Below are 13223 nucleotides of genomic sequence, written 5' to 3'. Positions count from 1 at the left end.
TATAAATATTAACAAATGTTTGTGAATGAACCAAAAGTAATACTGATGAAAGACAAAATGTTTTTACCAATAAGTGACATTGCGCTTACTTTTTATAATTCTTTCTAAATGGGGAGTATTTACTGACGCAAGTATTGGGGTCACATTTCTCATATATTTACGTGTAGGATTATATTCGTCATGTGAGCGCGATAATCCGATTGCCTTCGGATGGGTTGGCCATTATGGCCGACAATTGACTGACAGCCTAACCAACCTATGAGGCTGCAGCCCAAAGCATACAACCAATCAGGGTGGGTCATTCGAGAGACTGTTGGGCAAGATGCAGCCTTGTGATTGGCTGTGTTTTTAAATCCGCAGCCTCATGGACGCCGTTCTACACGCTACTGGAATCCGAATCAAACAATTTGCGTTAGTCTGAATTTTGTCTCATCTTAACGTCTTATTCTGAATACCCTGTTACTGTAACGGGTATCACTTATATCTAAGTGATTACGGGTTATACGAGATCCAGGCAGAGATGTCAAGCAATCGCAGAAGCACACATTTCTGGACCGAGGAAGAAACAGATTTCCTTTTACAAAGTTTAAAAGAGATGCACATAGACCGATACAGGGACGGACGCAAGCACCGCAACAGTCTGCTCTTCAGGAAGGTTTGCGCCAGACATAAGGAGGCAGGTTTTAGGCGCTCATGTGATCAAGTCAAACATCGCTGGAAAACCCTAAAATCCATTTACTATAAGGCCAAGAAACAAAACCCCAGCAACTCTAATAGTGCATTTAAACATTTTGATACAATGGAAGAAATTTTTGGACATAGACCTTTGGTTGTTGTGACAAACCAAACTGGAGACATCGACTTTAAAGACGGGTCCCCTTTGTCGGACAGCAAATGCTTTACTTTTGAGGATGGTGAAGATGATGACGATGATGATGACGGTGATGGTGATGATGGTGAGTGGACATGTATGCTTCAAAGTAAGAAAAAACTAAAAGAAAAAGTACCAGGGTGGTATCATGTTTTGGTTTGTTTTACAACCAGGGCATTTACCAAACATATCTTTAGTTGGATATCTTGAATATAATTCATTTTGCCATTGAGATGAGTGGGAAAAGGTATCACATTTAACCTAAATTCACACTATAGTACAAAGTATTGCAGGGTACATGTGATATTACCATCAGATGCCACTATACTACTCCTACTGCCATATAGTGTTTTATATTGATAATATTAAGCAAAAATACAACTCTAGACATTTTGATAGTTTTCTCTGAAAATGTGCACTTAATGTGCTATATTAATAAAAAAAAATTAATACATTAAATCTGATGAGTGAGTTTATTCATGTAGCACATTTCAGTTACATTCAAAGTGGTATAAAAAAGAAAATAACAAATAATCGATCATAAAATTTCATTTAAAATCCTTTATTATCCTAAGCTCATTTTTAGAACAGACGAGCGATGAATGAACATGACATGAAATAATAATGCAGTGCAATAAAAGTAGCAGTACTCAGCTGGAGAAGACAACCTCTTTCAGTAGTTGTGTAAGATTTATGGATTTCTGACCTCGCATGTTTTTCTGTTAAAGATAATGGAGTGGATGACATGGAAGGTGGGATACAGGAAGTCCAGTCAGTGAAAACGGAGAATGAACCCCTCGTCCTCACGCAAGCGTCCCAGGAGAGCTCCACCTGTACAGAAAGCTCTACTCCCACACAGCCATTCACGTCCACAGACAGCATGACATCTTCACAGCCATCCTCCTCCCAGCAGCCTCCAGCTCAAGGTGAACATCTCATCCTAAGGCTGTAAATATCAACACCTTCGTAAATCTTGCTAGTTTACAACACAGGTTTAGTTTGCACACGCTGCTGTATATCCAGAATTGCTGTTCACCAGCATAAGGCATGTTTTGCACACTGGGACCAGCTTGGGATGGCGGTGTGCAATACCACAACAAAACTTAACAATAACTGGCCGGCAGTAACATTTGTGCTGAATAAACACATTAAGATTTAATGTAGACGAGGTGAGTTTATTTATATGTAGCACATTTCAGTTACATTCAAATTATTATACCACTTATACAGTATATATCCACCGTTTTATACTTTCAAACTTGAAAAAATCAGCACAGTACGAAATGGTATTCTTTCTCATTGTTACGTGTTTTAAGTTGGTAAAGGGGATGATTACGTAAATTTCATGTAAAGCACTGTTGCAATGTGCGAAGGCAGAAAAAACAACCAAAAAAACGTCACTTAACATTCTAGACGTTATCATCAGGAATGAATGAGGTAAACCACACAAGTGAAAACAGGAATAATACAAAATAAGAAAAGAGACAAAGAAAAGAAGTGTTGTCAAATCATTGAAATAATCAAAACATAAAAATAATATCTCATTTTTAGCCATCCCTTAAACTGGCTACCAAAGAAAAATGTAGAAACAAAACCGAATTCTTCGGCGGATGTGCCGCCTTAACTAAACTCTAAGAACAAAAATACAATAATGACAAAACACTCCACACCTAATTAACACAGATAATTCTACCTTCCGTTGGTGTTAAATGTGTCTCCCACAGTCAGTAAGAGTTAAAGAGCAAAAAAAAAAAAAAAGGTCTAAATGTATTGATAACCTTGTATGAAAATACCATATGAAAAGTTAATATAGGATTTAAAATGTTTTAAAACAACATTCGGGCACTAATTTAGTAGTTACTTACTAAGTGAGTGTTTCTTGGACTGCTCGTAAAAACGGCTTTTTTTTTCAACATCGCATCGTTTTACGTCACGTTAGGGAGCCTCAGACACAACGTTTAACCATATTTTTGATAAAACTACGACGGTAATAGCCCGCCGAGATCAAAAATATGAGACGCTTGTGTTGAAAGTCAATGGAGCGCTGTGAAAAAGTGTCCGACCTCTGTGGGAGCTCGTTCTTGGCTGCGCTGTGATAGGTCAATCTGCATTCTAGGGCGTGGCTTAGCCAAAGGCGAATTGAAAAACAAAATTAGTTGTTTAAATACTCAAATCTTTAATTTTCTGTTTATGTTATAACCCAGGTGAAAAATATGTATTAAAAATGTACCTGAGTATGCTTTTAGTACAATATAAATATACTCAAATATAGTTTTTATACATTTAATAGTATAAATCTACTCTAAACATACTAATGTCTGCTGGCCTGTTATAGGATCATAATAATCTGTACAATATTGTGAGCACAATATAGACGTAGCGAACGTCAGTGTTGGGGAAGCTACTCTGAAACTGTAGTTTGACAAGCTACAAGCTACTCGTACGTTAAAGTAGTTAAACTACAGTCAAGTTACCCTTTTGGAAAAGTAGCTAGCTACACTACAAGTTACTATCAAAAAATAGCTAGCTACGTTGAAACTACTTTTGCTTTTTGAACAACATATTATAAATATTATATTACATATTATTATTATAACATGCTATAAATTATATATTATAAATAACTGAATAACTGTCTGATGAATGTTTTAATTAAAATATTTAGTGTTTAAAGCAATGCAATACAATTATGATTTCATAGAGTATTGTTTTATTACACACAACACTCAAATATCTCAGACTGTTTGCCAAAAGTGCAAAATTGCAACAAATAGCCTACAACATTGCAAGAACTAAATATACATTCAACATAAATTGCATTTAGAACATTTTCTCAAAAATACTGATTGAACTTGGACAAATAAGGCCATGGGTAATTAACTTTAGTTGTTTCTCCATCATCCAAATCTGCCGTCACCTCTGGCTCCATCATAATCATAATATGGGTGTGTCACTGTCAATCCACTTCTTTACGTCAGTGAACCGTTAGCCGCAAGACGCGTGATTAAACAACAGGTGGCGGTAATGGCAAAAAATGAGTTTGTAATCTAACAAGATGAAGAATATCCTTGCATCGGGCTGATTCGCGCAGGCTCGACAAACGCAATGTAGCTTTTGCTCGCGCTACACCGCTACTTGCTGCAAAAAGTAGTTAGCTACTGGAAAAGCTACACTGTTTAAAAAGCAATTGAGCTACAGCCAAGCTACTGAAAAATGTAGTTAAGTTAGTAGTGTCGCTACTTGTAGTTAACTACTCCCCAACACTGGCGAACGTGTATATCTATAACCACGTCTCTCACCAAAAAACACCTGTCCTGTTCTCCACTGGTTCTCCTCACACCACAACTCAATTTGTCTCTGACCGTTCTGTCTAACATTATCCTGGCCTGTCCCTGCTCTCTTTAGCATAGCAGGCTCATAACTTTATGACTTGGTCCGTCATACGAGTATTTCCTCAGCGTCCGAAATGTCATTGCGATCCATTGTTTTCCTGTTGTTTGAATCGACCACTGTCCCGCTCAAAACAAGCATCTGCTATCCATATCAAGATGATTTAGCATTTTCAGTTTATGCATTTAATTATTATTAGTATTATTGTATTATAATTATTAGGGGAGGCCTATAGGCTAATTTTATTATTAAAATGATCCGCTATTGTAATTAATTTGCCGCGCAATATTTTCACAGCACATAACCAACGTTCTGTGAGGATAATAAAATATTACATAATCTTACTCCTCATTAAAAAATGTCTAAAACATTTAGGTCGATTACAATGAATTATAGGCATATAAAATAGCTATTAACAGTCTATAATATGTCCAAACATTGCCATAATTATCATCAATGAAAATTAAAAACAGGTTTATTTCAAAAACATTGTTTAACAAATTAATAAAAGAGGTGTTACATCGCAGGTGGCTTGGAAGACGTGGGTAATATCCATTTTGCAACACGAACTGGAGGTAAGCAACAGTACTTTGTAGCTAGTTTGAACTACAGAACTTAAAGCTCTCCCTCTTTTCGTTTTTATTTTAATTTTATTTTTGCTGCAGATGAAATGGTTAAACTTCTGTTTTCGCGCAGGTGCAGTGAGGGAAAAAAAACTGAGTGTAGGGCAATCGGTTTGTAGCTTTGCTTCAACTGTGCGATATAGTCACAAGGAGCGACAAAAATTTCTGGCATGCCAGAAATTCATCCGACCATCCGATTGTCGATCGTGAGAGGCTAATCGCCTCTCGTTTATCCCTGTACACTGCACGATCACTGCACGACAAACAACGCACGACAAAGCTGAAAATCGGTCCGACACGAAAAAGAGTCGCACGAGTCAGAATTCGGCTCAAAATCGGACGAAAATCGCACAGTGTATGCCCGCGTTTTAAATTATAGTATCACAGTTAAACATGTTTACGAGAGGATCTCTGTCAATCTCATATCACGCATGTTAAAGCATAAACAAAATAAACCCATAAGAAATTCACAAATGTTACTCAAATCAATGGATCTAACGATCACCTCACAAACATTCTAAGATAGTGGTATATTCCACAAATTAACTCTGTAGACATAAGCAAGCTGAGATCTGGCAGAATGTTCACTGAGATCTTACAGAGACCACCAGGATCTGGCAAGGATCCATCTTCCTTCTCATGAATGAGCTTTTTAAGCTCAGCGTCGCAGCAGCAGATTGGTGAGACGGCTGATGTCACGTGCTCCCAATAACGACACGCAGCCGATGAACAGTCCGCCACCTGAAAACAATGAGTGGAGAGACACAGAGAGCGAAAAAAAACACACAAATACACGTGGAACGTAACTCTCATGAATAATGTGGATGATCTAATGACATATTGTTCTTTGTATCATTCAGAAGAAAGATATGACATGGCTCAAAACTCCCAAAAAATAACCACTTCACCCTAATATTTGGCTCAATATTGGTTGACTTCTATATTTGTTCCCTGTAAAGTCCAAATTAAGCAGGCTGATCTCATGAAGTAGCGTGTGTATGACACGCCAATTCGTATTTCCATTTTTGGCGTGCTATCAAGACGCATAATCGCCTTTCAGCGTGTTTATGAACGCCGTTGACTTAACGTTATATAAATATATGACTTACCTCAACCCCGTTCCCTAAACCTAACCGTCACTGGGGTTAATGGCATTTATGACTGTTCCCTTACCATCCTAGGTAAAAAAAAGATACGACTTACCTCAACCCCATCCCTAAACTTAACCGTCACTGGGGTTAATGGCATTTATGACTGGAGATTTGACTGCGTGTACGGACACGCGGAATGACGCGGACGTTAATGGCGTAGACATATACGCATACACGCGGATACACGCAGATAGCTCAAAATGCGTAGAGATAACACGCCACCTGACTCGAAAGTGGCGTATATGTTTACGCAAAAGTCATGATGTCATGTTGAAATTAAGTATGTGTTCTGAGTTTGTCACACCACAGAAAAATGTGTTATTAGCCACCCAGCCAAATTTGAATGATAAAAAAAGCCGGCAAGTAAATAAAAAAAGCTATCAAAATCTTGAAAAAATGAGCAGTTATCTCTGTTCTCAAACGCTGGGGGCGTGTCCGCTGGCTGCGTGGAAACCACGCCCACTGTCGACGGTGATATTAGGTGAAACTGCTTTCGCGGCGGGAGGATCAACACTGAGGCGGGAGATAGTCGTTTCGGCCCCGTTCACCATTAGCAGCGGATAATCAGTGAATCCCAGTTGTCTCTGAGGAAAGTTTATAAAACTATCCAGTGTAAAATGATCGCTTCAGAGGCGGGTGTTGACGGTGATCCTCAGCTCTTCATCAAGGTTGGCTCTCTAAAAACCTCTTCTTGATGTGATCGTTTTTAGGGAATTTAAATGAAGATACCGATCTGTTTTGTACATGATCGCATCCAGGTAGCCTATGCATGTCCGTGTCGAAGGCATAGCTAGGTAGCAAACTGTAGGCTCAGCTGTACTGACAGTCACTCGCGATTGAGCGGTGAATGCGAATGTGCTCGGGGAGTGTTATTGTGTGTTAGGGGAGAGATCAGACTATGTGCGTCATCAAATAGGGGCGTGTCCAGGAGCTCATGGGCTCCAGTGCATCATCGAGCCCTGTTTTAGCCCCGCCCAAACAATCCGTAAAATTGCAATGGTGAAAAACGGTTTAACGGTCTAACTCCACATTTCAGTACTTCACAGTTCACAGACTTTGTAATATGTTTTACCAATACATATGTAACATTTATAACATGTTTAGAACTTTTTTGTAGAATTGCCTTTACAGGGACTTTAACATGAAATGAATAGCTTAGTGTCATGCATTCTGTTCTCTCTTTGGTGTTTTGTTCAGGTATGTTCAGGCGCAGAAGGACTTGTTGCAGTGCATTGCACACCCAGTATCAAGACTTTCTGGAAAGAATGCAGCAGACGCAGAACATGTGGCTGGAGCGTCAGTGGGAACAGAACCAGGCGCGAGAGGAACGACTCATTGCCAGAGTCCTGGCTGAACACACACGCTCTATGGAGGCTTTAGTCAACCAGCTGTTCGCAGGGTTAAGAAGCCTCCTGCCCCAGTCCCAGTCCCAGGCCCATCCCAACCTGCAGTCGAATCCCCAGACCGACATCCTCAACACACACCCCGCACGCCAGACAACAGCTATGACATCTCAGCCTGAAGAAGATTCAAAAGACCACATGTCAGAGACTCTCAAGCCGCCCCTCAATGATTCAAAGAGTCCCTCAACTGGAATATATGAATGATGCATTCTTTGTTGCGTTTTGAGCAACCTGGTTCGTAAAACCCAAAGAAGCAGTCGAGCATTCAGAAGACATGTTGTTTTAGCTAACATATTAGCCTATGTTTAAATGATTTGTTGTTATTGTTTTTTTCTGTACCAGCTACTGAGTGAAATATCCATCAAATGTTCAATAACGAGTCTGTCTAATGTCATCTGGAACCATGTTTGTAAAATATGTTATCATGAGTCATCTATTAATTTGATCATTTCTTAAGGCTCATGTAACACTGCCTGGAGTAATGGCTGCTGAAAATTCAGCTTTTTTTCCTCCTTCTGTATTGTAGATGTGTGTCACTGATTTCTTACCTTGTATGTGTTACTGTTTTGTTAATTTACAATAAAAAAAAATTCAAAAAGAAAATTTGGTAACACTTTAGAATACTGTACTTACTGCAGAATTAATAAGGAATTATTGACGAACAATAGGTAATTCTTCATTAACTACTTCTTCACTACTGTTAACTACTAAGGAAGATGTGTTAACTAATCAGTATGTAATATAGTTTTATGATTGTGTTAAGTATCAGTTAGTTAATCAATAACTAATGAATTCTGTCATACCTCCTGAAGAACTCCTGAAGAACTACTACTAATTATCTACTAATTAAGGTTCAAGAAAAATAACTAAGAAGTAACTACTGAACAGTCATACAAAACTAACCTCAGATTATTTGTATATTTTATATACAGTGTGTGTCTGTTTTCCTCAGCATAGAATGCCACTGAGTAAATTCATGTATTTGAGGCAACGACTGAGGGAAACTGAAAATATTGGGAACTTATAAGTAATTTTTTTTTTTTTTTTTTTAAATAAGTATCAAATAATTCTGCAGGAATTACTTAGAAGCTGGAACAGTATTCTAAAGTGAAAATATAGGGAACCCATTAGTAATTAATAAAGAATAATCAAATAATTATCCAGGAATTAGGCTACTTATAATCTGAAACAGTATTCTAAAGTGAAAATATAAGGAACTTATTAGTAATTAATAAATAACTTTCAAATAGTTCTTCAGGAATTACTTAGTACCTGAAACAGTATTCTAAAGTGACAACACAGGAAACCCATTAGTAATTAATAAATAATTATCTAGGAATTAGGCTACTTATAACCTGAAACAGTCTTCTAAAGTAAAAATATAAGGAACTTATTAGTAATTAATAAATAATTATTAGATAGTCCTTCAGGAATTACTTAGAACCTGAAACAGTATTCTAAAGTGACAATATAGGGAACCCATTAGTAATTAATGAAAAATTACCACATACTTCTGACTCAAATCAAACTTACTGTAAATGTTTTTATTTCGTTTTAACATTTATAATAATGTTTACATTTAAACTCATTTAACAAACATTTTAGAATAAAAAAAAAAATACTTGACTCCATAACCTGCCCATAACAGTGCACAGCTCTGAGAACAGATTTTAACATCTGATATAAATAGATTTAGCTAGCTACAGGGTAATTGACATCGTGTATGTTGCCTTGCATAAAAACAAAATTATTTACAGCACAGTAATGATTTTATGGATTAAATAAACGTACACAAATCTGTATTTCGCTAAAGAAATGCACCAAATCTGCGGTGCTGAGAACTCTCCAGAGGAGGATGCAAATGCCTGCGCTCTTGTGTCACCAAATCACTGTCAAGTCAAGTCACCTTTATTTATATAGCGCTTTTTACAATACAAATTGTTTCAAAGCAGCTTCACATAGATAACAGGAAAACAATGTTGTAATAGTATTGTTAAATTAAAATTAAATGTTAAATGTCCCCAACTAAGCAAGCCAAAAGCCAATGGCGAAGAGAGTTGAAAAAGGCAACAGTGCCAGGGAACCAAAACTCCATCAGGTGGCAGAATGGAGGAAAAAAACCTTGGGAGAACCCAGGCTCAGTGGCTACCGCGATATTGCCGGAACTTGAATGGTGCAAAAGAAATTTAAAATGTATAAGAACTAAGTATAATAATAAGGTGTAATATACATGATATGTTTTTGCTTATTTGCAGATCATAGCCTATAGGTAAATGTCTGCACTTATCTTTCTTATTAGTGCTGAAGAATGACAAACTAACTATGACTGTTAATTAGTAGTTACTTCATAGTTATTTTTCTTGAACCTTAATTAATAGATAATTAATAGTAGTTCTTCAGGAGGTATGACAGAATTCATTAGTTATTGATTAACTAACTGATACTTAACACAATCATAAAATTATATTACATACTGATTAGTTAACACATCTTCCTTTGTAGTTAACAGTAGTGAAGAAGTATTTAATGAAGAATTACCTATTAGTTCTTCATTAATTCCTTATTAGTTTTGCAGTAAGTAAGATACAGTAAATACCGAAAATTCAGCTTAGCAATTTTGAAATGTATTAAAATAGAAAACTGTAAATTGTAATAATATTTCACATTGTTACTGTCAACACTATCTCACGACCAACTCGTACGAATTCGACGCATGATTAAAAAGTGTCTAATTCGTACTAATTCGTACGACCTCACTCGTACTAATTCATACGATTTGTCTAAACCCACGTGATGGTTAGGTTTAGGGGCGGGGTAAGTCATTCGTACGAATTCATACGAATTGGCCAATTCGTAAAATATGTACGATTTAGCAAAATCGTATTAATTCGTACGAGTGAGGTCGTATGAATTGTTACGAATTAGCCACTTTTTAATCATTCGTCGAATTCGTACGACTTGGTCGTGTTTTTACTGTATTTTGTTCAAATAAATGCAGCCTTGGTGAGCAGAAGAAGAGACTTCTCTTCATATGTATGAATTGCTGCGTCCACAAATCCCCCGTTATCAAACGTTTAATATCAATCTAAAATAAATTCACAGATCAGTTTAATACACATGTTCTCCCAATGTTTCCTCCATAATCCAGAAGCATGCAGCATGTGAATCGGATAGATGTGCTGTGCGTGTGTTTTTGCTTATCTTTCTTCCCTTTTACCTCTCCTTTCATCCTTCATTTCTCTATATCTTCACAATCTTCATCTGTTAGATAATACATTGGATTTTATTTTAAACTATAGAATAAGATTTAAGCAAAAATATCTATAATAAATATCTATAAGTTATTTGCTAGTACAATTTTAATATTTACGTATTCATTTGTTTGTCTCTTTAATTTTTTTTCTTAACACATTTGTTGTTCCTTTTTAAAATTTGATCTCTGATATAATCATTGCTTGTCTGCCTGGATCTCATAATTACTTTATAGTCTTTAGCGCAGGCACAAACACACACACTTTCTTTTAATCTATTAGTTCCAATCTTTCTTTTTAAAACTTAAAAGGTACCATTAGCTACTATTACTATTACTATTAGCCACGTTAAGACACTAGTCTCAGTTTTATAGTCAAACAGAACAAGGACACTCTAGTTCAGACGAGCACAACCCCTTTGTTGAGCTGTTGTGCATGCCTTTATCTGTGTGTTTAAAGAAACTGAACTCTTGTTGAGCTGTTGTGAACGTCTCTATCTCTGCGTGTTTCAGCAGAACCCCGCACAGACATTAAGTCAAGTCAAGTCACATTTATTTATATAGCGCTTTTCACAATACAGATTGTATCAAAGCAGCTTCACACTGATAACATGAAAGTAGTACAACACAGATCAACAACATTGCTAAACACTGAGCAGCCAAAAGCAAGCCAAAAGCAAGGCGACAGTGGCAAGGAACCAAAACTCCATCAGATTGGATGGAGAAAAAACCTTGGGAGAACCCAGGCTCAGTCAGGGGCCAGTTCTCCTCTGGCTTACATTCATATTGTTTATATATAATTACATTTACATTTATTCATTTAGCTAACGCTTTTATCCAAAGCGACTTATAATTGCTACATATGTCAGAGGTCACACACCTCTGGAGCAACTAGGGGTTAAGTGTCTTGCTCAGGGACACATTGGGGTCTCTCCAAAGGCATGTGTCTTATCCACTGCGCCATCACCACCCCTTTTACTCACATTATTGTTGGAGATAATAATGTGCTGAAATGCTGGAGAACTCAAAAGGACAGTCCAAGCTATTTTCCTGCTTCCTGTTATGCTGGAGCTGGACATGTGGAATGTGACGTCTGAAAGAAAACACTGTCAAGCTCACTCAGATTTTCAGACCAGCAACATGTGTTGATATATGGGGAATGAATGCTGTACACCAGTGTGTAACACACTTTCGAAGGATGTGCTCATGGTAAAAGTCTGTGTCTTTCACAAACACCTGATAACAGTATGTGACGATGTCATAACTTACCCCTAACTACAATGCTAAGGTGCACATTAGAGGATGAAAAGAAGACACCAAGATTGTTATTTATTGTCTTTATTTAGAATTGATATCAACAATATCAGTATTAAATCCACATTTTCAAATCGTATCTTTTGTCTCTCGGTTCATGGTGGGGTTTAAGAGGAAGTCTTCCTGTTCCTTATTTTATGCCATCCCAAGGAATTCTGGGTATTGTAGGCATAGTCTATTTCCTAGTGTGAGCAGGCATTGTTTCATTGTGTTTATTTTGATAGTTTTGTTTATTATTTGTGTTATTTTCCTTGTAATAGTGACGTTAATGTATTTTGAATATTATTTTCATTTAATTTGATTAATTACATTTAAGTTGTATTCATATACAGTATATATAGTTGCTGATGCAGTAATAATTAATGAATGGTTTAGTCATGAGTCATACATTAACTCATGATTATCTGTGCATTTGTTAAGTATGAATGCTGCTTAGCGCACGCGCATTTTAAAGTGTTACCGAAACTCTTAAAACTACTGGTCAGTCCTCTCTTTAGCACTACACATTTTTTATCACCTAAACCAGCTCTTATCTGTGCAAAGTTAATCATTAAGACCAAATCAAAAACAATCCTAAAATGGCTGTTGCCAGTAATCTGCCTCAGCAATCTACCCAAAGACACTGAGGCAATGTGCCTTGGGTAAATAAATATACATTTTTTTAAATAAATTTTAATCTGCGATGAACCTGATAAAGGTTCATTTATGTACAGGCAAAGGTATTATCAATTTTAAAAGAAAATGCTCCATGTTTTTTGTTCGTTTGTTTTTTAAAGACTGTATGTCCAGTTATTATTATTTTAGTTTGTTACACATTTGAGTAGCTACACAAGTCTTGTTTTGTGAGACTAGTCATAATTTCCACATATTTAATAACCTTTAAGTAGCTCAATATAATCGAACCGCTTTCCCCACAAAAATACACATTTTGGATGTCTCCTTTAAAACCTTATAGTTACATAAGAGAATTGATTTTTTTTTTTTTATCTGCTTGTGCTTAGCCTGGCACCCTTTATGGAACAAAAATATACCGGTATGTGAATATACTGCAAAATATAATGCGATATATTACATTATACATTTTCATATATGGTAAACTAATGCTTATATTTTTCAATATACTGCAATATGCATATATTAATGAATATAAATATAAATGAATAATTTATATTTATAAATTAAGAAAAAAATAGCATGTAAAATATTCACAAAGTCTTATCC

At 36.4% G+C, this 13223-nt stretch overlaps 1 protein-coding gene across 2 annotated transcripts; it reads left to right on the top strand.

Annotated features, from left to right (window-relative positions):
• The first annotated feature begins 33 nt into the window (after positions 1-33).
• On the top strand, positions 34-7827 carry LOC120494838 (uncharacterized). Of its 2 annotated transcripts, XM_089134719.1 has the most exons (4): positions 34-956; positions 1600-1797; positions 4789-4836; positions 7233-7827. In XM_089134719.1, the coding sequence occupies exons 1-4, from the start codon at positions 521-523 to the stop codon at positions 7640-7642; spliced, it is 1092 nt and encodes a 363-aa protein (XP_088990845.1). In that variant the 5' UTR covers positions 34-520; the 3' UTR covers positions 7643-7827. The 2 variants fall into 2 exon arrangements, with proteins under 2 accessions (XP_088990845.1, XP_039550106.2); XM_039694172.2 differs by lacking the exon at positions 4789-4836 and having other exon boundaries at positions 50-956.
• The last annotated feature ends 5396 nt before the right edge of the window (positions 7828-13223 follow it).

This window comes from Pimephales promelas, chromosome 9 (genome assembly GCF_988280905.1).
Source record: "Pimephales promelas chromosome 9, fPimPro1.hap1.1, whole genome shotgun sequence".
Taxonomy (NCBI): Eukaryota; Metazoa; Chordata; class Actinopteri; order Cypriniformes; family Leuciscidae; genus Pimephales; species Pimephales promelas.
This window is presented reverse-complemented; position numbering and strand designations above follow the sequence as displayed.